This window comes from Diplotaxodon limnothrissa, linkage group LG11, assembly GCF_057381915.1.
Source record: "Diplotaxodon limnothrissa isolate DT_005_m linkage group LG11, D_limnothrissa_male_GT1.1, whole genome shotgun sequence".
NCBI lineage: Eukaryota > Metazoa > Chordata > Actinopteri > Cichliformes > Cichlidae > Diplotaxodon > Diplotaxodon limnothrissa.
In genome coordinates, this window is record NC_140606.1 from 29,308,045 (window position 1) to 29,334,228 (window position 26,184).

General features: G+C 42.1%; 2 protein-coding genes across 2 annotated transcripts in view; one reads left to right on the top strand and one right to left on the bottom strand.

The window, feature by feature from the left end:
• invs (inversin) overlaps positions 1-14,390 on the bottom strand; it is a 39,648-nt gene extending 25,258 nt beyond the window's left edge. The window contains exons 1-12 of the mRNA XM_085364923.1: positions 14,319-14,390; positions 14,090-14,165; positions 13,454-13,550; positions 8,820-8,829; positions 6,524-6,623; positions 6,070-6,236; positions 4,639-4,812; positions 3,901-4,068; positions 3,605-3,785; positions 1,651-1,760; positions 1,025-1,196; positions 111-266 (exon numbers count right to left, since the gene is read on the bottom strand). Coding sequence (XP_085221049.1) covers positions 111-266; positions 1,025-1,196; positions 1,651-1,760; positions 3,605-3,785; positions 3,901-4,068; positions 4,639-4,812; positions 6,070-6,236; positions 6,524-6,623; positions 8,820-8,829; positions 13,454-13,550; positions 14,090-14,165; positions 14,319-14,390 — 1,483 coding nt within the window. The remainder of the gene's footprint in view (positions 1-110; positions 267-1,024; positions 1,197-1,650; positions 1,761-3,604; positions 3,786-3,900; positions 4,069-4,638; positions 4,813-6,069; positions 6,237-6,523; positions 6,624-8,819; positions 8,830-13,453; positions 13,551-14,089; positions 14,166-14,318) is intronic.
• On the top strand, positions 14,358-25,717 carry erp44 (endoplasmic reticulum protein 44). Its single transcript, XM_085365681.1, has 11 exons — positions 14,358-14,495; positions 19,793-19,865; positions 20,459-20,498; positions 20,682-20,797; positions 21,459-21,643; positions 21,741-21,856; positions 21,950-22,124; positions 22,276-22,387; positions 22,634-22,775; positions 24,149-24,251; positions 24,342-25,717. Exons 1-11 carry the CDS (start codon positions 14,424-14,426, stop codon positions 24,450-24,452), a joined length of 1,245 nt encoding a protein of 414 aa, XP_085221807.1. The 5' UTR covers positions 14,358-14,423; the 3' UTR covers positions 24,453-25,717.
• Positions 25,718-26,184: the final 467 nt, after the last annotated feature.

The window sequence follows — 26,184 nt, forward strand, 5'->3', positions numbered from 1 at the left end:
ATTCAAAACATTCGCATGACTACAAAGACTACAGGAAAACTGAAAAAGGAAATAAGACTTTCCCGAAATTACTGAGAAAGTGTAACTAACATATGTTAATGAACACTCACCTTTGATCAGTGTTAGTATGACATCTCTGTGTCCCATCTCACAGGCACGAAACAGTGGTGTGTGTTTCATGACATCCAGAGAGTCAACCATTGCGCCCTTCTCCAAAAGCAGCTTCACTGTGCTCTCATGGCCTGACAGGGAGGCCGCATGGAGCGCTGTTTAAACACACACACACACACATGCACATGATAAAACATGATGTCCTGAATCACTCCTCAGGTCTGTCCCTTCTTTTTCTCCACATCACTCCTTTGACTGATGCTCCTGTTTGGGCTGTGGCTAAAGCCTGGTCAGTGAAGGGTTAAACAGGGGGAGACATTTAATGAGGAGTGGTGCACTTAATCCTCCTTGTGGAAATCCCACCTTGCCCTCACTCCAGTCCCCAGACAGTACAGACTGGAGTCAAGTGCATGGAAGTGATTCGGTCATTTACACTGCCCTTCACACTGTCTAATTAGCATGATTCAACCGTTGCATGTAATTCATGCATAAACAATGACCGTCGAGCAGAGGGGCTATCGCCATGGAGATTATAGGTTCAAATAGCCCCGGGGGGTCAAAGCGTGGCGGGAAGTCATGTGCGCCTGCATGTATGTGTGTTTGTCAAAGGACAGTGCTGGCAGTAGTGCGTGTCTGTGACGAGCTCACATTAATTTTGCTCACAGTATCACTTCCCTCTCTCCTCTGATCTCACTGCCTCTTTTGCACTTTTGGGGGAATCCCCTGTGACATCATCATCCCAACTTTAAAACAAGCAACCAGTAAGGACAAAGGTATGTATGTATGTGTACATAGAGCATTAAGACCAGGGAAATTATGTCATCATTCCCTCGAAGCACACAGAGGACAGGGGAAGTGGGCCAAAGCAGTTCGGAGGAGCTTTAGTTCCTCCTCTGGTTTGTCAAGTCCTCACCAGTGCCACCGTACTTGTCTGCCATGTTGATGTCAATGTTTGGGGTGAGGGCCAGCATGGTGCGAATGACATCGTCACTGCCCTTCCCAGCAGCCCACATGAACGCTGTTCTCCCCTCTAGATCGGGCTCGTCTTTCACCGACGGATGGGACAGGAATACGCCAACTGTCTCCTTCATGCACACAGAAAGAAAAACGCAGGTTATTTGTGTTGTTTTTTGGACCAAGGTGAAGATACTGAAACATAATTACAACAAACTAACAAGATGAAGATCTGGTTTATTATTCTGCTGTAATTTAAAACAGGCGTTTGAATAATCAAGCGTTTAAACTGTCTGGTGTAGGACTTTCAAATATCAGTAACACTTGTAAGAGTCTAAGTTAAATAGTTTCTCATTTATAAGACTTTTTGTCAATTTTCCATTAAGGGGACCTTGAAGACCTTGGTGGATATAAGCCAGATTTCAATGGATTGTTAACATAAGCCCACTCTACACCCCTACAAAGTTTTATTGGAATTATTTCAAAACTTTTTGAGACATCGTGTTTACAGACAGCACGACAGGAAAACACTACCAAAACACAACCTCCTTGGCGGAGGTAACAATATGTGAGTCAGTGACTCACAGCATTGTTGCTTTGTGCCCCATAGTGCAGAGGTGTTGCCCCTTGGCTGTCTGAGGGAATAGTGCCTGATGTGTTCCTCTCCAGCAGCAGGTGGACAATTTTCGCATGGCCTGAAAAAGACACGTTTTTCATCAGAGGGACATGCTGGGAAACAAGGATGTGAAGCGCCAGGACGACAGCTCAACCACACCATCTTACAGATGCAGCGTGTGTTTTTGTTTGTACAGTTAACGTGACACTAAAGAAATAAACAGGTCGCTATCACACATGCTGTCACCCAGAAGTTTGGAGTCATTTTTGATGTAAATAAAGGCTATTCTGAGCGACAAATATATGAAAATACGTCACAAACCAGCAAAAAATTGCTTGTATGACGACTGTTTAATGATGTTTTCAGTTGTGCCCCTGTGAGATGTCTTATTTTAAACCACAGACGTGGTTTTGCACCTCGGCCTCCCACTTCTCTTTCTGTTCTGGTTAAAGCCAATTTTGCACACTTTTGAGACTACTGAGTAGTTCCCACTTTTCTATGAAATCATTTGTTTGTTTGCTTTAACTGGTTTTTAAGTACAAGACTCAGTTTCTCAGAACTTGTATATTGTGAAGTTTCTGAAGGAATTTTATTTTATTTTCTGTGTGACTATGATCAAACCCATTTAGGATGATTTGCCACACGCCCAAATTTTTTCCTTTTTTTAAAAACAGCACATTTGCTATCTGCTGTGTTAACTTAATCGATTCAAGTCTCACTGGAACAGGGTGGTTGCTGAAATGTGCGTCTGTATTCCTTCCACAGACATTCAGTTAAAAATGACTTATGATTAATGACAGTATTAATCTTTGATGGTCACTTATAACATTTCTGATCTAAAAAGCACTTCAAACTTTTGAGTGAAAGTGTAAGATAACTGGAAGTGTTCACACAATAGGACTAAATAAATAGAACTGCTGGAGGAACCAGAGAAAAAGTCAGGGTGTTGCCTTCACACCACACATTTTAATGCCATTTTATCTGATCCATTCTTCTTCTTTTGGCTGCTCTCACTAGTAGTCATGAAATCTGACCATGTCTCTGTCACACCAACCCTCTACAGGTCCTACCTTTCCTACATCCATGGACCTCCTATGAGTACTTCCTCCTCTTCCTCCTGTCTGTGAGCTCCAGCGTCAACAACCTCTGTCCAGTATACCGACTATCCCTCCACTGCATATGTCCAAATCATCTTAGCCTTGCCTCTCTAACTTTGTCTCCTAAACATGTGACCCCAGCTGTCCCTCTGATGTTCTCATTTCTAATCTTGTCCATCCTTGCAACTCCCAATGAAAATCTTAAATTCTGCCACCTGCAGCTCGGCTTTGTGTCAGTGCCACCATCTCCAAACCATACATCATTGCAGGTCTCACTACCATCTGCACTCTTGTTGCTGTCCTTCTGTCAAAAATCACCCCTCATACTCATAACACCCACTCCACCCTATCCCTACACTCTTCTTTACCTCTCTTGTGCACTGTCTTTTGCTTTGGATTCGGATTGACCCCAGGTATTTCACCTCATCCATCTCCACTACCTCTACTCCTGTATCTTTACCTTTCCACCTGTCTCCCTCTCATTCACACACATGTATTCTGTCTCGCTTCAAGCATCTTTCATTCCTCTTCTCTCCAGAGCATACCTCCACCCTTTTACCTATTTTTCACCTGCTCCCTGTTCTCACTACAGTGTCATCTGCAAACACTGAAATGGAGTAAATGGACACTTCTGCCTAACCTCATTTGCAAACCTGCCCATCACCAAAGTGGCTGAGAGACTGAAACCTAAGCTGCTAGAAAGGAAAAAATGTGGATTCTAAATTCGACTGGTAGTTTAGCTTTTAAGGATATAATTTCTAAAAAGCCTGAAATTCTTGCAGGTTCTTGTAATAATAAACTGCATATAAGATGTGTGTCAACTCACCCAGCAAAGCAGCCCAGTGCAGCGGTGTTCTGAAGAGGTTATCATAAGCTGTTACATTACAGCCCTCATAAGACGTCAGCACCTCCACTACTGCCTCGTTGCCATCAGCAACGGCAAAGTGAAGGGGCGTCCGACCCTCATAGTCCTGCCAGTTCAGCAGGGACTCAGTGGGTGCTGCTTCCTTTACACAAACACAGACAGTAACAAGAAAAGATGCAAACATGCAGGTTTGATGTGTGAGGATGGGAAATGAAGACAAATGAATTTGTGATCGTGTGTGTGGATATGGCGTGTACCAGTATACAGCGGACAGTTTCTGTGGCACTGGGCTCCTGACTGTGTGCAGCCCAGTGCAGGGGGATCTTGCCTTCACTGTCTGGGATGCCGATGTTGGAGTCGTGCTTGATCAGAAGGCGAACGTGTTCTGGTCGGTTATAAAAAGCCGACCAGTGAAGAGCAGTTTGCTGTCGACAGAATGACGATAAAAGATGACACAAAGATTTGTCAATGGTGCTAAAATTAAAATGGGCAGTCGTAAGACTGGGTTTGAGGTTTCCACTTCAAAAAAAAAATCACTACACTATGATACAGCCAGGAAATATGAGGGAACGTGCTACACAAAGCTCATATTGAAGATCCACCAGTGAGCTGAGATTTAAACCTAGATGCCGACAACTGAGCTATTCTGAGATTTGCTGAAACCACTGTCATCTGACACGATGATGCATATTGGATTATTACAAAACTAACTACTGATGTCAGATACACATCAGGTTGAGCAGACAGAGAACACTGTGTGTTTGTGGTTTTATCAGCAAGAACACAGGACAAAGCTACAGCTTGTTAAGCTTTTCACTGAACGTGTTTATGTATGTATGACTTAATGTGTGTATGACTTAAAACCGCTGCTGCATCTACCAAATGGCTTTGAGTGAGTCTGTTTGAAGGTTAATGGCTTGACGCCCTGGCTGGCTGTTTTGTGACTGAGAACAGTTATAAAGACAGATGGATATTTACGCACTCTACTCCACTACCTTATTCTTGTCCTGTGTGTCAACCTCTCCAGGTCCAATATGTTTGAGGAGCAGGGCGAGCGCTTTAGGTGAGGGGTGTCTGGTGGCCAGGTGGAGTGGGGTCATTTCCTCTAAATCTTTCTGCAGCCAGTTAGCACGCCTGGACAGCAGCAGCTTCAGGAAACGCACGTTCCCCTGCAGCAACCAAGAGGGACAAACTGTGCTGATAAGAAGCTCAGAAATCGCCAATTCTCCTCAACATTAGTCATGAACCAGCAACAATGACACACACACTCCCACACACACACACACACACACACACTCCCCGGGCTTTTAGCCGCGTCTGGTTCAATCCACAGGTCATCCATCTTCGTTCCCTCCTCCTGCCTCACTCCTCAGTGTGTGTGATGAGCTGTTAAACAGTAAACAGCAGCACTCTGCCTGCCATCCCCTCCTCATCATCGTCATCATCTTTATACTCACTTTTTTGGTCTTTCACCAGCAGGCCACTGGGTGCAACAGTGGCCACACAGCAGCAGTGCGAGGGTGAACATGTGTGAGGGTGTTTAGTATCGTTCTGTGACCACAAAGCCACAGACTGACAGATCTATCTCGTGTGTGAGCATGCATCTAGACTCTAAGAGAGTGTGTGTGTGTTCCTGTCCTCCTATTCTCAGTCCAATTAGATCAGTAATCCCTTGCCTCTCTCGCTGTCTCAGCCACTTATTGATCAGATGTCAAAGAGACAGGGCTTCCCATCACTAGCATCCCCCAACATACACACACTCCCCATCTACGAGACAGATCCTAGTAACCTATTACCTTCCCTCTCCCTTCAGTGATATGATGATCCTGTATCAGTACACTCTAATAAAAGAAGCTGCCAATAAATAACAGAGAGGTAAAGAGATATTATTAGCACCACATCCCCGTTGTTCTCATCACTCTGGAGGTTTTGTCATTAAGTCTTTGTCTTCATTGTCCCTAAGTGTGTAGATTGAACTCAAAAGAACATCAAGCCCCTCCTCTTTCACACGTTTGTGTGTCTAAAATGCTGTGAAACAGCAGAAATACTCCATGCAGAATAATTCTTCATGTACAAGCATGTGCATAGGAAGCTCATAGCTACACTGCTTGTGTCTGAGGCCCATAAATCAGGTCATATTATCTTCAATAAGCCCTAAGCCTAAGGCCATAATTACAGCCACTAGGGGGCACTGGCTTCCCATTGGAGCTGACAGACTGTCAAAATTTCTCTGTTATTTAACTTCTATGAGATCACACCTTGGGTTCATATTCATTTCACTTTAATAAATCTATCCAATTATGGCCTTTGCGAATGAATTTTGTCAGGATAATGACATAAAAAGGGCCGACATACGTAACTGATGACATTAGTGTGCTTTATGTGTGTGCTCCAGTGTTCACCTGCACATCTGCGAATGCCCGTACCTTCTGTGCAGCAAGGTGCAAAGCGGTTCGCTGGCTGAGGTCGGTCTTGTTGACCGATGCTCCGGCTTTCAGCAGAATCTCTGCGCAGTCCAGACGGTCAGCCAGCACGCAGTACATCAAAGGGGTCCGGCCGAACTGGTCCTCACGGTCCTTCAGCAAGGGCTCTGCTACATGTGGACACACATGAAGCACAACAGAAGGTTTAAGTCAGAGGTTAAGACCCCAATAGAGACCACGATTTTGGTGAAAATCCACAGAATTCATTCTTGTAAGTTCTTGTACTTAAAGAGAAAAAACTATTTATTTGGAGCTGCTAAGAGTCACAAGGAAGCACTTTAGCACTCATAACCTGCATCCTCATATTTGCCCTCTTATATTCTTTTACTGCACATTTCTAATTTATGCCACATGCCATGACTCGTGTGACTTCATGAACCTAAGATGTGCTGCTTACCGGTGATGAGTTTGAGGAGAGCGCTTCTGTCTCCGTTGACAGCTGCTGCATGAACCTGCGAGCCCAGAGAGGCAGGTCCCGGGCTGGACGTCGCTGAGGCCTGCAACACAAACAGATGGAAGGTCACAACTGGAGCTGCAGCAACACATATACACACACACAGTTTAACAAAGTGACATTAAACTGAGTCTAGACAGTTTCCTTTGCATTCACTTGACTCAAAGCACACCCTCATTACTGGACACACTCACAATTAAGAAGAAGAAGAAGAAGAAGAAGAAGAAGAAAGTGTGTACATTATTGTACTTTATTGAGCCCCGTGGGGAAATTGCTCTCTGCATTTGCTTCATGTTCAGTATAATATCATATTGTGTGACAAATAAATATATTCTAAATAAAACTGCGTTTCTCGAGATCAGAGAATATAGACACAGTTTTTCTGTATACTAAGCAAACAGTGATTGAGCCATTCAGGAGGCCATTACTATGTTACACACGGATCGTCTTGCGGGCAGATAATAAACACCTGAAGCTCCACAAGCAGTCGATCGTACAGCAAAATGCGTACAGCCGATAACAAAATCAGGGAGCTAATGTGAGCTGGCAGTAGGGACTGCGAGTGTGTGTGTGTGTGTGTGTGTGTGTGTGTGTGTGTGTGTGTGCTCCCGCTGAGGGGGTTAAATCTCTTCCTGGCCCCACTTAACCAGAGCGCAGTGAAAGCTGGGTAACGTGCAGACAGGAAGCAGCTGGGGAGGGGGAGACCCTGTGTGAGCGTGTAAGAGGGGGGTCTCTCTTCATGTCTTATTCATGTCTCATTAATACTGCAGCATGCCTTGCCGTGTTTATATCTGTGTGTGTGTGTTCGGTTTGGAGATGTGGGACAAGCCCTGCGGAGCGCAGCACAGAAATCAATTATGCTGGAGGTACAAACTGATGCCACAATCAGAGTTTTCTCCGAGACGTTTTCATTAACTCCCAGATCTGATGCTACCCAAAACTGACCATCTAAAGAGACTTCATGCCGATACAGCAGAGGGGAGTTACTGATAAGTGTTAAGCATTCGCAGCTTTAAAAACACTTCTAAACTTTTGGTCGGGGAGGTGAGGGAACACTGCGGTGTCTTCCATCCATCGTTTCTCATCCCCCTCTTCCTCCCCCTAGTCACCTCGTAAAGAGAGCTCCCGTAGACACTGCGTGCAGCACGGCAATTACCCATCATGCTCCTGCTTTCTCACGCACTGCCAAGTAGTGGCAGAGACTTAATACAAGTTCGTTACAACATTTACTGCGAGGTAAGGCTATGTGTGAGATCAAGCGGGTGGTGGTGGTAGTAGTGGGGGAGCGGCACCTTGAAGGTGTGTGTTAGTGTGTCAGCGTGTGTGTTTGGCACATGTGCCATGTCATGGGAAGTGATTTTCCGTGAGAGAGTTTTTACACGAGCTTTACCAAAATCAACCACAAACGTCTCTAATTTAAAGTCATTACCCCAGTCAGTAATGCAGATGGAAATGCTCACTCAGACACTCACAGAGTCTGCAAATATTTAACTTAATGCACGCACAAACAGCAGATATTCCAGAGCTGCACAAACAAGTAATACAATTTTATTATTATGATTTCTTTTATACAAAAAAAAGAGATGATCACAAGACCTCCTTTAAGTCGTGCACTCAAGCCAAACTTCTTTCCTTCTGTCCATTAATTTTTATCCTTTTCTACACTTCTCAAGTCTATTTGAAAGCCCCCAGCAGTCAGACTAAAATATGAATTGATTTATGAATAATATTAGATGCAGGAAAATAAATAAATAAATAAACAAAAGTTATAATTTGGCCAAACAGCAACATGAGGGACACGAGTCAATATCTGAATCTATGCGAGGGACATTCATATCACCAAGAGTGGGCAATTAGAGTTTTATGAGGACCTGAGTGTTTTGGAAACACCTACAGTGCATCCAAATTTGGCTAAAAAGGCTTTTGCAATGCAGCGTCTGAAACTAGACAAAGGAGGGTGTAAACACAACACAAGGTCCTGTTGAGAGGTTTGGAGTGGTCTCATTTAGCCATTCATACGCGTTCCTCAGGGAGCACTCCGCTTGTTAATATGAAGACAATAACTCAGAGTAAACCATTGATCATGGACTGAGGTCCAGACCAAGTGATTGTGCATCTGTATGAGTATTGATTCATGCTGATGCTGACATTATTTAGTCTTTATTCATATTCTGCCTCATATAACTGCAGAGATTTTAACAAAGAATCTAGACACTCCGACGAAACCTTTCAGAAACACGACAGGAGTGCTGCAAACATATGCGCTGCTGCCTCCTGACAGACACACACTCACTGAAAGTAACGCTTCAATTGATGCCGTTGAGACAAACAGGTAAAAAAGTGTGTGTGTGTGCTTCTCTACTTGTCTGTCACTGTGAAGGTGTCTGCTTTTGATAGGCGACATGACTAGGGCATGCTGGGTTAGCAATGGGGGACAGAGCCTGAGCCTGTGGCCTTTATTTCATTTCTAGAGCACGCACACACACACACGCAAACATTTTTATTACCGTTTATACAGTTAGAGCAGAGAGCCCTTAGCTTCTTAGCCATCACGGGGTTATTATGGGTTCCTACATGCATGTATCTGATAGAAGAGAGAAGCTTCAGGGGTCGGTTCCTCGATTTTTTTTGACTGACAGGTATAGATGTTGGAGGAAGGATAATATCAGCCCTTAAGGATCCCCAATCTGTAAAGCCCTATTTCTCGGGGACTTCCTGTTTCCCTAAGGACCAATGAGCTGGCTCCCTCAGCTGGGGGCCGAGCCCTTGGGCACAGCGGGGCCAATCAGCAGGAGGGAAGCAGGCTGAGTGACACATAGATCTGCTAATTTACATCATTACCACAGTGCATCCTGACAAATGAGCCCCTAGGGTGTGAGCCAATCACCTGGGAGAGTAATGCAATTAGGTGGGACCACAGCTGTCAATCTCACAGCCACGGGGGTCAGGTAGTGACGCCTGTGGCTAAAACACCCCTGCCTGACTGCCGTTCACTCAGACACACACCACCGATACACACACACACACACACACACACACACACACACACATATGGTATATGTATAGAGATTAGTGATGCAGATATGAAGTGTAGGATGGAAAGGCGTGTGTGTGGGCAGAGGCACATTAGAGCCTGGCTCTCTATCTTCCTCCTGAGATACTCAGGAAGCACAGAATGTGTGTGTGTGTGTGTGTGTGTGTGTGTGTGTGTGTGTGTGTGTGTGTGTGTGTGTGTGTGTGTGTGTGTGTGTGTGTGGCTAAAACACCCCTGCCTGACTGCCGTTCACTCAGACACACACCACCGATACACACACACACACACACACACACACACACACACACACACACACACACACACACACACACACACACACACACATATGGTATATGTATAGAGATTAGTGATGCAGATATGAAGTGTAGGATGGAAAGGCGTGTGTGTGGGCAGAGGCACATTAGAGCCTGGCTCTCTATCTTCCTCCTGAGATACTCAGAAAGCACAGAATGTGTGTGTGTGTGTGCGCACAACTGCTTAAGGGACACAGAGATTGGCTTGTGCCCTCTGAGAACTTACACCTGAGCCTAAGTGCGTGCATATCTGCATACATCAGGGTGTATTTTTGTGCGTGTTTACATTCGCCCATGTGTTTTCATCCACTGGGAAACAGTGTTGTTATGCTCCGTGCAAAGACTACGACAACAAAAGGGGGAGAAAGAGGGCGGGAACTGGTGCAGCCCTGAATTTGACTGCTGCTAGTGAAGCTTATCTTAGTGTCATTAGGTGTTGTGATATCACACTAAGTCGATAGGGTTCTGCCCAGCTTGTGATTGGTTTGTTGTGTGTGTGTGTGTGTGTGTGTGCACATTTGTGGGCTGATCAATTCTGTCTTGAGTGGCAGACTGTCAACATTTTCACTTAGCCTCTTTTTAGCTTCAAAGAGAAGAAGAAGAAGAAGGGATGAAACAACAACAATAACAAAAAAAACAACAACAGACAAGTTCTCTAACACTACCAGCAGAGTCCCCATAACCTTGTCTCTGTAGTTCAGCCACTGCTTGAGACACTCTGAGAGTTAGAGGAGCTGTGTGTTTTGTGTCATCCCATTATATCACTAATGAGCCACCCTCAGGAGGGAGGGCAGAGAGACAGTAAGGCAGACAGAAATAGAGAGATGAAGAAAAAAGATAGAGGAGAGAATGAGAAGGCAGTGTAGGGAGGGCAGAGACACCAGCTTGGGGACTTTTTCCTCTTCTCCCCACCATCCTCTTTTCCCCACACCTCTGAGTCTAATTGGACTAAAACTGTGATCTAATTAAATGTCCAATTAAAGTGCAGAGAGCAATGTGCCCACCGGCGAATCAGAGTAGAGGGACATAATCAGCTGGAAAAACAAACAAAAAAATCAATGGGAGCAATGCGAAATGGAAAAAAGATGGAGAAAGCAGAAAAGGGAGGCGAGGGCAAAACAGAAAGCAGATGGACAGAGGAAATCAGATCGGTGTGAGAGTGTGCTGCATTACTCTGCAGCTAGTGTGACGACAAATTACATTGTCAGATGAGGACGCTGAAAAGGGTTAACATGTTCACTGGGGTTTCCCTGCATGTAAAAAATTTTGGCACCCAGAAAATGAGGGTTAGGTCTTTCCACCAAAGGACATTCACCAGAACTGTTATAAAAATACTTAAGATTGAACCTTTTTTTTTTTTTTTAAAAAGAGGAAAAAACGGTGAGATCATTTACAAAGCTATATATATACATATATATATTTTTAAGAAATGCAGACTTCTGTTAAGACAATGTGGAGCATTCCCACTTTGAGCCTGGAAACACCCTGACACGCTGTATGTTATTAGTCATCTCGTACCCTTATTTTCCATGCCTCACAACATCACAGCAAGCTGAGATGAACAACAGCACATGACACCATGACATTATTTAACAAAAACTAAGCCAAAACACAGAAGCAATGTGTGAAGTACACACAGTCATTCAATAGCTTACTGAACCCCCGTTAAAACCAACCTGAAGCAGTCATTTTCTGTGTGACTTCATCTGTCTCTCACATCGTTGTCGAGGAATTTCGACCTACTCTTCTTTACAGTGTTGCTTCAGTTCATTGAGGTTCGTAGGCATTTGTTTATGTACAGCTCATTTAATATCTCATCACAGCATTTGAATCAGGCTGAAGCCTGGACTTAAACTTGGTTATTGCAACACCTCATTCTTTTTCTTTTCAGTCATTCTGTTGTAGATTCGGTGTGATTGGGATTAATTTTCTGTTGCATGACCCAGTTTTGTCAAAAGGATGGCCTATATACAGAGGAGTTCACGGTCAACTCAATGAGTGCAAAGTCCCCAGGTCCTGTGGCTGCAAAACAAAACCAAATCATCACCTTTTCACCACCGAGCTTGACAGTTGGTATGAGGTGTTTGTGCTGATGTGCTGTATTTGGTTTTCATTGTACATTATGGTCAAACATCTCCACTTTGGTCTTGCTGTATGTCAAGCACATTGTTCCAGAAGTCTTGTGGTCTGTTCAGATGCAGCTTTGTAAACCTAAGCTGTGTAGTAGCTCAGTTTTTTCTTCAGTCTTTCTGTCATGAACGTTAACATTTAACATGCAAACTGAGGCCTGGAGATTCTCAGATGCACCTCTTGGGTCTTTTGCAGTTTCATTGAGCATTGCACAGTCTGACCTTGGGTGAATTTCCTGGGACGTCCAATCCTGGAAAGATTGGCAACTACCTTGAATGCTTTCCACTTGTGAATAATCTTCCTCATGGTAGAATGAGGAACTTGAAAATGTTTTGAAATGGCTTTATAAGCCTTCCCAGCAAGCCGCCAAAACATCTGCTTTTATAAAGGTGCTCACCATTACCGATGATGAGTAAAACAAGTGGATTTGATTAGCAGCACCTGGATGCTAATCAACCTCTTAACTCCTATGGAAACAATACTTTACTTACTGTGTACTTACTTCTCCACACACAGATTCTGCTTTTTGGCTTAGTTTTTGTTAAATAAATAATGACAGTTTAACATATCTGGTGTTGATTATGATTTTTTTATGTTCTGATATGTACAACTCTAGAAATGAAAGAGGGTATACTTTCTTTTTTGTGACTGTATGCAAAACATAATTAAAGTTCAACAGCAAAGTTTTTCACAAAAATAAGTAGTTGCAACACCCAAATTATTTATATATTGTGGCGGACCACCATACATACCTCCACAATATATTCATTTTTCCTATGTCCTTCTGTTCAGTAGTATTTAGTTAATTGACCAATATTCAACTTTTACATCATTACCTCTTCTCAATGAGTAATTTTATATAAATAACATATAATATTTTTGCTAAATTAAAATAACAGTAAAAGTTGTTTGCTCTTCAAAACTTTGATCCAACTTTAATTCACATTATTAATCATCTATGAGCAAACACAGTAAAGACAGTTTATCAAAGGATTTTTCATACCTCATAACTACATATATATACATAAAATGTGCACTGACACCCAAAGGATATGGAGCTCCTCCCTCTCTTTATCACTGAGAAATCCTCCCCACTCCATCTGCGAGTTGCTCGCACACTGTGAGCCCCCTATGGACAGCTTTAGCCCATAAAATATTAATGCTGGGATTCAATTCAACATTCCAGCTTAATCTCCTTAACAATTAGGTTGCTGCTGCACACACACACAATTAGCTTTGTTACACACGGTCTTGACTCTAGAGAGAGATTTAAAGACCGGGAGTTCAGCTGAGACACTAAAGACATTACCAATAGAAAAATAAACTTCAGGGATTTATACATCAAATTAGACCTGGTTAACTGCACTAAGTGCACCGGAGTCTTACCATATCTGCGTTAAGGGGGACACTTCAGCAGATGTTTCCCAGTTCAGAGCATCCTCAGTGGGTGTGAATGTGCATCCAGGTCCCCTACCTGTCCTGATCCTGACTCCTGCCAGGGCAGAGAAAGAGGCTCGCTCACATACTGAGATCAGCCCACCTGTTCAAACAAATAACTGCCAGCATAACACTGTACTGATTACAGGCAGGGGAGACATGTCTCAGAGTAACAGATTGTTTATAATAGTTATAGCTCTGAGTTGTTAAACAGTGATTTAAAAACCAGCAATTAACCACAAACGGTCTTTTTTCCTCCTTCTTGTTCTTTATGGAGAACATTTGCAGAGGTTTTGGAGAGTTGTGAATCAAAGTAGGTATCTAAATATTTAAAAAAGATTTGTGCAACCAAGTTTGTTTTAGCTGGAAAACATAAAGCACATAGCTAGACGGTGAACAAAGGAGTATTGCAAAAAACTCAAGCATAATGATGCAACTCCATCGTGTTCAGAGAAATCAGTTATTCATAATCGCACTGAAAAAGTCCAGAGGAAAAAAACTGTGTTTGGCAATGGATCCGCTCAGTAAAACACTCGTGCCATAGCATTTTAACAAAGTGCTCCCTTCACTCCTCTTCGTCGTCGTCATATTTACCGTTTGGTTTTCTTTCGGCGAGGATGAAAATCTTTGAAAAGTTTTCTTCCAAGACGTCCCGTTGAATCGCCACTGTCTGTGTTGACAAAATACTACAACTCCCGTTAGTATCGTAAAACAACAACTCGCCATAATTTGAGTTTTCTCTTCATTCAAGTGAGCCGCTTGAAGGTACCAGAAAAACTACAGTATCCACAAAGCCTAGCAACTACCAGGAAGTGTCGCTCACGCTTCCGTGGTCACCGTGAGATTGGTTCGCCGTCGGCTTCCTGCTGCAGTGAGAAGAGCGGCGTCGAGACATACTGGGAAGACTTAACACCACCACCTCCAATAAATGCACCATACAATGAAACTGTTAGCACTACCTCCCTCTGTGGATGTCCGCTTTGTCACGGCTGTACTGCTGGTATGTATTCAAATGAAAGCCGTGGACTGTGCACGGTAACCGCAGGCTGTTGGTAGCTTCCATAGCTAAGCTTAGCTAAGTAATTGCCGCTGGTTAGTTAGCTGCTAGCTAAGCGACGAGCCTCTACTGGCATGGGACGTGGCTTATGAAGTGACTGAGTTGACCAGTATGTACGCTGTTAGTGTTGCAGATGTTTAGCAGGTTCACAGAGGAGGCCTTCTGGCTGTGTTTCCTCCTGCAACCCTCAAAACTAGTCAAGTTATCCGGCTGCAGTGTAGCCGGTAGTGTTGAACATCACTGTTAGAACTAGCTGTAATTTACAGTATGTGTTTGAGTTGCAGTAGCTATAATCGTTAAAAGCTAGAGTTTGAGTGCAGGTAACTTTGTTAAGGTGTAGGAGTGCATCAAGCTAGCATTAGGCGCTACCACACATTGACAGCAGTTAGATAACTTCTAGTTGCTAGCATTGTTAATTTAAGAGATTTATGAAGGTTTGCTGCGTTTGACCTTCTTTAATATTAGCTCCTGTATTGATGCTGAAGTTAATGTGGGACTATTCGTGTTTCTGTATGTGTCTCTGAATGAAGCTCGCCGGTTGGTGAATTCCTCTGTTGTGGCTCATTCTCATTGGCTGACAACCCGGAACTAGCCAGAGAGCAGTGTGCCCTGAAGTGAAAACTTAAAACTTGTGTGCGAGCTTCAGACCACCGTGATATCGAATATCAATCTGGTGCGGTGCCTTCTTTGAGGAAGTCGTTACCGTTTTTGATGATGTGAGCTGATACTTTGGTGCTGCTGTAGTTTAATCGGTCAACAAAAGGATTCATTGTGCTAATTTCAAATAAATAAAAACATTACAATTTGAATTAAAAAGGAAAACAGCTGGGTAGCATGAAAGCTTAGTTACATATAAGCAATAGATAGATGGAGACCAAACGGATGAGGTGCCGAGTTTTATGATCCAGACATATAGCTAAATATTGGGTAAATTAACATAATTAAGTAGAACTCCATAAAATATAAGGAAACTGGTGTTAATAGTGAGTGATTCCTTTTGGGAGGCGGAAGGGAGGTGGGCCATAGGTAATGGAAAACTAGTCACATACACAAGAAAGTCAAAAACGAACCTGTATTTTTTTTTATTATTATTTTTTAAAATCTGGAATATATTTCAACAAAGATGATGACATAATGATGTCACAAAGTAAATTACTGACATGAAGACACAGTTTTGACATTTATCAGTTTAAAGCAAGGTCAGCTTAAATGAAAGCGTGAGGTCTTTGAAGTCAGGGAAGACATAAATGTGCCTGAATGAGTCTATGGCCATGACGGGACAGTCAGCTGGAGTTTTCTGGATACTGAGCAGAGGATGGCGGAACTTACTTTAGTCCATGTGAAGAAAGTTTATTGACCCTGTTGAGGAAATGTCAACATCATTAACACTTGTGTCACTTATATATAAAAAATACTGGGCTACATCATATTAAGCCTACAGGAGCTGTTTGGCTATGGAAACCTGTACCATGAAGCTCATGGTGCTTAGTTTCTGTGCTGATGATGATGCCAGAAGATGTCTGGAGCTCTGCAGTTAGTGATTCAGCAAAACACTGGTGACTTTTGCACACTCTGTGACATTGCTCTGGAGCTTGGCACAATGTTGTAGCTGAGTTTCTTTGGTTCATAAGCACTTTCACTTTGAAATAATACCATTTACAAGTGATCTGGAATTTCCAGGAGGGAAGAAATTTCAGTGATCTCTTTAGAACAACCCACTCTTATCAAATGTTTAAAGGAAGCGTGCATGACTAGGCACCTGAGCTTTATAAACCTGTGGCAATGGGACTGATTAAGAGGTATGGCCCAGCACTTTTGTCCATGAGGTGTATTTAGCTTAATATTATTTGAGACATGGCTGAAACATCCAAGGCCGATCCCCCCCCAAAAAGTGAGACCAGTGCCACATTTACATGTTGTTTAAAGTAGTTTAAAATCAATTTAATTAACACATATGAAGCAAGATGGATGGTGTCCGTGAAGGGATGGTACCTCACCTGATCTGCCTGCCTCTGTGTGCGGAATTGCTGTGATAAATAAGGGCCGATTAACAAAAATAGGTTAAACACTGAAAAATTGCACGTCACAACTTCTCAAATGTGAGAAATTGTTTCCTTACTTAAAATTATCAAATTAAAACTATATTGTGTTAGCATTTTTTTTTTTCATTTAGGCCTGATGAACATGTGATTTAATGACAGAAGAAATTGGTTGTTTGCAGCCCTAATTTTGTAGGATAGTCTTTTTTTGTTTGTTTTGTTTTGTTTCTTTAATCATTATTTATTTAAAGTAAAAGGCAGTGACGGCTTGTGTGCGAGCAAACGTTAAGGCCACTTGAGCTGTGTCACTCTTTACAAGTTTGTCGACTTCCTCAGAACTGGCCGACCTTCACGTATCCTGTTTAAAGAGGATCTTAAGTCAGCAAAGATAACAACAGATAACTAGATGGTGTGTTGTAATGTTACGTTTTGACTACAGTGGCTCTGGCATGGAGATCCACGAGTAATATCTGACAGCCTTGATGAAATAATTGGTAAAAGAGGAAAGTTTTGTCTTCTGTCGTAACATTTGCATGATTAAAAATAGGCTCATTTAGTAACAGTTTATTCTAGCTACAGTTTCCTTTTATATTTGCATCTGTGTGTTTGTAGTTCCTCTCGCCATTTTCCACAAAGTAAAAGTAAAATTTCCCATGTGTCAGTGCTCCTGTACATTTTAAATGCTTTGACATTTATCACAAAGTAATCTAGAAACCCGCAGGGTGTGAATAGGAAACCTCGATTGTACTTGTATCTCAGAAACCTGGTCTCACCTGTTCTGCACCCTGCAGAATGTGAGACCTGGAATGTCGCTGTAATCCGGTTATGCACATGTTGTAGTTCCAACCCGTGTTTTCTTCTAAGCGTTGTCAAATATTTGACGACAAAAGGATGTTTGTACAAAAACGTACAAAATAATTGTTTGCAATGAACACCTTTGAGTGATGAATAAAACATTAAGAATTGGCTAATATTTTGAGGGCTCAAGGCAAAGAAAGAAAGTTATGACACTTATTTTCACACCTTTGAACCATAAAAATAAAATAAATAAATAAATAAAAAAAACCTAAAAAGGCTGAGTGTTTTGAGGCTTAATCTCGGAAGCGACTCGTATAAAATAAATAAACACAATAAAAACCCATCTCAGTGTAATGGTTCAATGTTCAAAGATCTTTATTACGTCTACATTCCACCATTATAGTGCATTTTGGACAGTGTGGACAAAAAAGAAAAATAGTGCTTTTCCTGTATACTGTGTTCCATATAAACCTTAGTGAATTAACAAAAAATCCTGGGAAAATAAATATTTTACTCAGAAATCCAAGGCCACTTTGAAGCTTGCACTTGATACCTCCCATTTTCCTAGACATTACACAACAGCGACACATGTGATCTCCCCAGTGCATGCTCTCTGCGATGTCTGGTTGCGCTGATTTGTGCCAAGAATGATAATCCAGGTAATTCACAGCTAACGAGTGGTCGTAATGTGTCTTCTGCGCTTTACTCCGGGCAGCTCACAAGCATAAACTGAGTGGAGAGAAATTTCCTGTAAAAAGGACGAGAATTACATGAAGTACATATTATGTGCTACCTGTGAGAATGGGCAACTCCAGATGATATCCTCACGTAATTCACCCGACATTTTCCAGATTTCATATGTGGAAAAATCTTGAGAGCTCTGCAAACAAAGCAGGGCAACAGTAGGAGTGTGCACTGTATATTTAGCTCAGTACCAGGAATTGCAGGGAAGAATTCTGGGCAGTCCCAGGAACAAGAAACAGTGGAAAGATGACACTCACGCTCAGTTTTCTTGGGGCACACTGGGAAAGTTTTTGGTAAAGGATCCACTGTCATGAAGCTCTACTTTTATCTTTACTTCCACCTGGAGACAATTTGTTGTACAGTCAGCAGAAATCACCAAACACACAGTTATTAATAAACTATAAACACAACATAAAAATGCCACAAAGATTTAAAAATCCAACACTAGGCGAGAGAGAGACCTGGGAGAGATGAGTTTTTAATTTTTGTCCCACATGTTGGCATATCGCATCTGGAGCCAGATGGTAGCACCTTGAACATCATAGACGGAGGATGGTCATCAAGGACTGGCTGGTTCTTCTTCAGCAATCATAGGAAAGTCATTCAAGGTCATACCTGCAATTTTATTGCAATTGTGTTACGTACATTGAGAGCAGAGAAGTAACCAGCACTCAGTTCCTTGTGTGTCTACACATAATTGGCCAATAAAACTGATTCTGACTCTGATCTTCCCCTCTGTATTGTTTTCGTGTTTTATTATAAGAAGATATTTAAGCTGATTAGTCTTGATCATTTATCGCCACAGGAGAGATGGTTCTAGTCTTAGTTCTGAAATCCACAACCATCCCTTCATTTTCAAATGGACACGTTACACCTTACTGTGAATTCTCCAACTACAGGGTCATAAAAAAAACACTGTCACTTAGTCATCTGGGAACTTAACAACATGGTGCCATGCATATTTGCTTTGGCAGCCATGAGCCAAAAGTACATTTTAGCTGATTGGCTTGGCTCAACCGCTCTCCAAAACGACCCAGGTTTTCTGTGTGTGGCCCTAAATTTAACCTGTTGGTTGTCGGCGATTTCAGGTGTAAAATTGTGTGAAGCAGCACTGTGGTGTGCTACGTTTTAAGGAAGGAGTGTTCAACTCATCCTTATTAAGGATGAGAATTGAAAATCAATTCCAGTTGCGCTTCCAGATCACAGAAAACAGCTCCAAAATTATCATTGTGGTTTTTATTTTATTTTATTTTTTTTGTTTTAAATCACATTTTATCGTAAGCTGTATTATTATTAATATTAATAATAATAATAATAATAAATTTTATTTATGAGCGCCTTTCAAGTCACCCAAGGACACTTCACAATAGGATAAAACACTTAGTAAAACAATGGCAGAATAGGAGCAATAAAATAAATTAATTTTTTTTATTATTGATGTGGTTGCAGATCTCTTGCACACATGAGTCACTTCATAGCCTTTTTTCTGCTTATTTTTCATGCAGATAATTGATCAGTAAGCAAACTGAGCTATCACATCAATAAAATCTGATCTATGTCCTTCCCCAGTCATAACACAGATGGAGATGTAGCGGTCTTACTCGGCATGTGTGTTTTAAGTTGTAACTGCTAATCCGTCCATTCCATGTGTGTCTGTAGGTGATGGGCCTCTCTACTCCCGGACAGGCAGAAATCGTCAGCCTGGACTCGAACAACATTGACGACGTCCTAAGTAAGACGTCACGCTTTATTCTTCACATTTGTCCTAAAGCAAACATTATATAAAAGGGAAAAATATTTTAGAGAACGATGATAACATCCTCAAATCTACACAAGTTCAAACAGTCTCTAGTCATTTAAGTGTCGACAATAAAGTAAATAAGTATATTTCTTTATTTATTAAATTGGTAGCAAAGGAAGATCTTGATTGTTGGTTTTGCATCTTAAATCTGTGTTTTGTTTTTTGTGTCATCTTACTGTCAACACGTTTTGTAGTGTCGCACAGTCACGTCTTTCCCAAAATCTCTAGATGTGTTTGCTACAATACTCAGATGACCTGGAAATAAGCAGCTCGCCACTGTTATGGCCGTTGTTTGATATTCCTCGGCTCATCCACTTTTCATTAAGCAGCATTTCATTTTCCTGTGGCTAAATTGTTCTCTAACTGCTTTCTTGTTTTGTTTTGTTTTCTTCCATCAGTCACAGACAAATGACGGGGTTCACATTTAATTTGGTTTCTTAATTAATTTTACTAGCTGCACATACTTTCATTAGAGCAAGTAATACATAGAGGCTTACATTTCTTCCCTGTTTGTTTCCTTGCAGATAATGCTGGGGTGGCATTAGTGAATTTTTACGCAGACTGGTAAGTGTGTTGTTTCTCTCTGTGTCATTGGACCACCTCATTATAATGCCAGTGTTTTGCTAAAGTTCCACATTTTCCTTATTCATTTGTAAAGGGTTTTTATGCACTGCTTTCTGTTGTAATGTAGGAAATTCCTACAGTTAAAGTGGGAATAAAGAAAACACTTTCCTGATCATCCCACAGGTGTAGATTCAGTCAAATGCTCCATCCAATTTTTGAGGAGGCATCTAACATAGTGAGGGAGGAGTTCCCTGATACAAAGCAGGTGGTGTTTTCTCGCGTCGACTGTGACCAGCATTGTGAGTAATACTTATAATTTTCCTTTCTGACACTGACATTTGCTGATGATTTGTTTGTACCTGTATTATGAAAATGGAGCCAACTGGTTCGTGTTTTTGGTGATCTAATACCTCAAACTCTTAACGGCATCATTCTGTATACAGGAAACAAAAAGGCGCGCACACACTCACACGCGCGCTCTTATACTTTTACTATACTTGATGCACATATGTACACATAGATGCCCGACACACCAAAGCACAGCCACATAAACCACCGGCCTCAGCCTTTTGAGATAAAGCAAATTAAAGGGAATTATTGATGACCTGCAAACTGTTTGAAGGCTAATGACAAAACTGCTGCTTCCTGTGAAGACCGAAGGCTTAGAGACCGCCTGCTGGGAGATTGACACCTGCCCCCCCCACACACACACACACACACACACACACACACTGTGTGCAGAGAGAATATTTACTCTTGGTGGGGGGGCTGCTTTCATGTGGGAGATCAGAGCTCAGAGCTGACTGAAGGCACTGTTTTCAGACTGAGGTTTAACTGCTGTCTCCGTCGCCGCGCCGCTCCCCATCCACCCATCCCCATGTGTTTTTACTCTTCTTCTCACTCTTCATCAATTGATTTCTTTCTTTGCTTAACTTCCTCTCCCCCTCTGCCTGAGCGCAGCGGACATAGCTCAGCGCTACCGCATCACCAAGTATCCAACACTGAAGCTGTTCCGCAATGGGATGATGATGAAGAGGGAGTACAGGGGTCAGAGGTCAGTGACGGCCATCGCTGACTTCATCCGCCAGCAGCAGGTCGACCCAGTGAAAGAGCTGCCCTCAGTGGAGGAGATTAATTCTGTGGATGTAGGTGGAAGTTTCTGTTAATGTGCAAGTTTCCCCTTTTAAAAATGAATATCATTTAATTATACACACTTTTTTTTGTGTGTGGGGGGGTTAACAGAGGAGCAAGAGAAACATCGTTGGTTTCTTTGAAAACAAGGACTCTGACAACTATCGAACATTTCAGAAAGTTGCCAACATCCTTCGAGATGACTGCACATTCTTGGCCGCTTTCGGGTGAGACACAGACACCAACTAGATCCACCGATGGTCCACGGTTTCAGCGTTATTCTTCCTTTCATGTTTATATCCTTAAATTGACTGTCCTAGTGAGGTGTCTAGGTCCGAGCGCTTCAGTGGAGACAATGTGGTCTACAAACCTATGGGCGAGGGCATTCCTGACATGGTTTACCTCGGCTCCCTCACCAACTTTGACCTGACCTACGCCTGGGCCCAGGACAAGTGTGTGCCTCTGGTTAGGGAGATCACCTTTGAAAATGGAGAGGTTTGTTACCTGCTTTTGCTTAGTTTTTATCTTCTAGATGTAAGTATATATTTACATTCAAAAAACAGGAGGGTTGTTGTGGAGTCTGTGTGGAACTGCTGAGGCCTTAAAAGGTTCTGACTCCATCTGTTTTTGACTGTGTGTTTTCCAGGAGCTGACTGAAGAAGGAATCCCTTTCCTCATCTTGTTCCATCTTAAAGAAGACACAGAGAGCTTAGAGAAGTTCCAGCATGAAGTGGCTCGCCAGCTCATCGGTGAGAAAGGTGAGTGTGTGCACTTTGTATCTGTCAGGGAAGTCATTTTTCTTTTTATACTGTATTGACAAGAATCGGGCCAGTTCCATTGCCTCGGGTTTATAAAGCCATTTGTGAAAGAAAGGCTCTTTCTAAAGAGCTTGCTGAATTTGAGCGTGGTACTGCAACAGGGTGCATTCATTGCAACAAGTCAGTAAATTCCTTCCCTCCTAGATATTTCACAATAAGTGGTATTATTGGTTTTTCCTCCCTCAGGGTCAATAAACTTCCTTCATGCGGACTGCGATAAGTTCCGCCATCCTCTGCTCCATATCCAAAAAACGCCAGCTGACTGTCCCGTTATCGCCATAGACTCATTCAGACACATGTATGTCTTCCCCGACTTCAAAGACCTCAAGTAAGTACGACGTTACTCTTCCCATATGAGGCAATCTTGTTTTAAGTTGATAAATAAGAAAACTGTCTTAATTTTAATAAATTAATTTGGTTTGCGATATCACCTCATCTTTGTTCAAGTATATCCAAGATTTAACAAACAGGAATATAGGCTCATTATTGTTTCATACAATAATAAAAAAAGAAAGAAAAAGCAAATGGCCAGCTACAAATGAAACCTGTCCACGACTGGACTTTACTTTGTAATTTACAATTGAATCATTCTCGTGTTCAATCAGTTTCATAACCAGCATTCTTTTGGATGTTTTGAGGAATTACTGTTGGATACTGATCAGCTAAATTATATAAAATTTACCTGTATTGTTATAATGTTAATTTCATAATGAGACCTTCTCTTCATAAGACAAATTTTGTTACACACACACACACACACACACACCATAATCCTCTGTCCGCTCGACACCAGAGAAATGTCACACCTCCTCAAATCTGTCCTTTATGAATGGGCCAGGACACTGGAGCTAATGTGACATGATTTGGCACGTGCAATAAGTGCTAAACTAATCCAGTCTAATCTAATTTAATCTTATTTATTGTGCCCCCACCATTATGCACCCCCACTCCGTCCCCAATCAGAGTCTGATCAGATAGACAGAAGCCCCGAGGACTGACTAGCCCTCCACAGCCTAATTACATCACATCACCACTACATGTGGCACATGGCTTGTAATTGCATTAGCACAGTGTACATTTATTTATATATATATATATATATATATATATATATATATATATATATATATATATATATATATATATATATATATATATATATATATATATATATATATATATATATATATATATATATAAAAAACACACACATACATATATGTGCGTGTGCACACTGGGTTACTGGTGACTCGGGACCAGCGCTGCCTGTGTGACATGACAGCAGCTCATGACCTGTCGTTAATAGGGAGACTTTACAGGGCGGCGTAGATATGGATTAATGCTGCTTGATGACATGTCCGCAGGGACTGGTGTCCTCTGCTGCTGCTGCGTCTCATATTAACGTCTAATTCTGATCATCGCTGTAGTTGAAGCAGTTCTTTTTCCATTGTCGGACATTGTGTGTTGGAATGCATAAATGATCCACCGTATTAAATTTTTCCTTTTACTCTTTAGCTCTTTACCCCCTGAAAGTCCTTTAGGAGTAACCCTTGAAGGTTATGGTAACAAGCCTCCTAAATAAGTGGGGTTTGTTTCAGCTGTATTAGGGATTATTTTTGTTTGTTTTTTTAGGAACAACTGTACAAACCTCAAATTGGATAAAAGATGGTTGATGTCCAACATGTGTTTCTGTGTTTTTAGTGTCCCTGGCAAACTGAAACAGTTTGTTTTGGACCTTCACTCTGGTAAGCTTCACCGAGAGTTCCACCACGGGCCCGACCCCACGGACAGCACGCCTGGACAGGTTAGTCACCGGAGGCAGTAGAGTCGCTTTTTTTCGGGGGAGTTCAGGCAAAATTTGACCATTTGTTTCAAATCCGATTTCTTCTCTCAGGAGGAGACGGGCGGAGAAGCAGCCAGCAGTCCTCCAGAGAGCTCGTTCCAGAAGCTGGCACCCAGCGAGACACGCTACACCATCCTCAGCCGAGACCGTGACGAGCTGTGACCTTAACGGCCTTCCTCTGACTCAATGCCACGCCCCGGGGTCAGGGAGGGGGTTAGGGTTGGGACAGGCTAGTGGGACAGAACAGCAACACCCAACACCCTTACTGAAGAAAAAAAAAAAAAAAGAGACGACGAGGAGAAAGAAGAACGGGAGGAGGAGAGTGGAGTCCATGACACAACCATGTTGGGCTAACCTATATTTTCATAACACTTTCACAATTTTTATTTTGAATCAAAAACGTGGGTGGGCTAAAGAGGGACAATGTGTGTGTGGGGCATTGGGACATCAATAGAAGTGTTTTTACTTTTATTCTTTGGAGGTTGTAAATATGTTTGAGCTACATTGGACTCTCAATGTTGGTCTAAATTAAATGCAGTGTTGTTGTTTTTTTCCTTTATTTTATTCCTTTACATCACCCTGCATTTTTTATTTTATTTTGTGTTTTGTTTTTTTTGTTTTTTTTGAGGGGAAAAAACTAAAAGGAAAAACAGAACAGATCCCTCACTCACTCCGGTTGTGCGGTTCTTATCTGTGGGTAGTCCAGTTCAGCCTGTCTGACAGGAGATACTCGTTTAGTCTCACTGACCTCATGGCTGCATCTCAATATGACCAACTCAAGTGTAACTCATTTGTATAGCACAAGTTATAACTGTATGCCTGTTTGAAGTAGCTTTATCTCCATATCTTCTACACACACACACAAACACAAAGAAGAAATAGAAGAATATTTGGTAGGGGTAGCATAACTTTAAATCATGGCTTGAAGATAAAGAGACTGAGCTACTCCAGCCTATTGAGATGCACCCCTTCTCTCCCTGGTACGAGTGGTACCATGGTCATTGATTATGATGTCCCTTACTGTGCTTATAAAATATCCCTGGGGTCTTCTTACATTATATTTTTTCTTACCGTATTGTGCCGCAGTGGATGTAGTTAGGTTTTTCTTTCCCTCCCTCCACCACCAATCAAAAGGATGTCATACCAGATTTAATGTTTTGTATAAACGTAGCACAAATCTGCACCAGAAATGCACCATCATCCCTCTTCATGAAGCCTGGTGGTGGCAGCATCATGCTGCATGGAGGCCCTCTCTGCAGCAGCCGTGTGATCTTACAGAAGGTCAAATGCATGCCGCAAAGAGAAATACTTTACAGAAAACCCTTCAGCTATGTTATTTCTTTTAGAGGAAGAAGAAAAAGCAACACACAGGCAAATTAACAGGAACGTGACATTTTCTTTTTTGGTTGATCAAATTACAAAAGACAAAGTGTGGGAAGCTGTAGTGTCCAGACCTGAGGCAGCAATCCGCAAGAAGCTGGAACTGCTGCTGACTCAGAACGAAGTCATGAAGGATACGAATGCTTGGCAGATCTGTCCACTCCACCCTCTAAAGCATCTGAAGATGCTGAGAAACATCCTGCAGTCAGAACATTTCTAGCCAGGATCCTTTTGTTAGAAATCTTTTAAATCCACAGACATATGGTGAAATCTAAAGGTCAAAGGGCAGGCTGGGTACTTTTCATTGGGGTTGTTGTGGCAGTGACACCTTGGAGTTCTGTTCCTGGGAGTCAAAAGTAAAGAAGCAGCTTTTTTGAAATACTGTACTTTAACATGATTGTTGTTGTTTTTTGTTTTTTTTGCTGTCATCTGATAAATGTGTCATCGTGCTGGGGGAGAAGAGACTTTCCCAATGCTAAAGTAAAAAGGCCAAAACATGAGGGGAAAACCCACA

What these genes read in the sequence shown, in the direction of transcription:
- erp44 (XM_085365681.1), top strand. Translation starts at nt 14,424, where the DNA reads ATGCACCATACAATGAAACTGTTAGCACTACCTCCCTCTGTGGATGTC. An exon ending in CCCGACTTCAAAGACCTCAA is followed by an intron (nt 22,776 to 24,148) that starts GTAAGTACGACG and finishes CTGTGTTTTTAG; the next exon opens with TGTCCCTGGCAAACTGAAAC. An exon ending in CGGACAGCACGCCTGGACAG is followed by an intron (nt 24,252 to 24,341) that starts GTTAGTCACCGG and finishes TTCTTCTCTCAG; the next exon opens with GAGGAGACGGGCGGAGAAGC.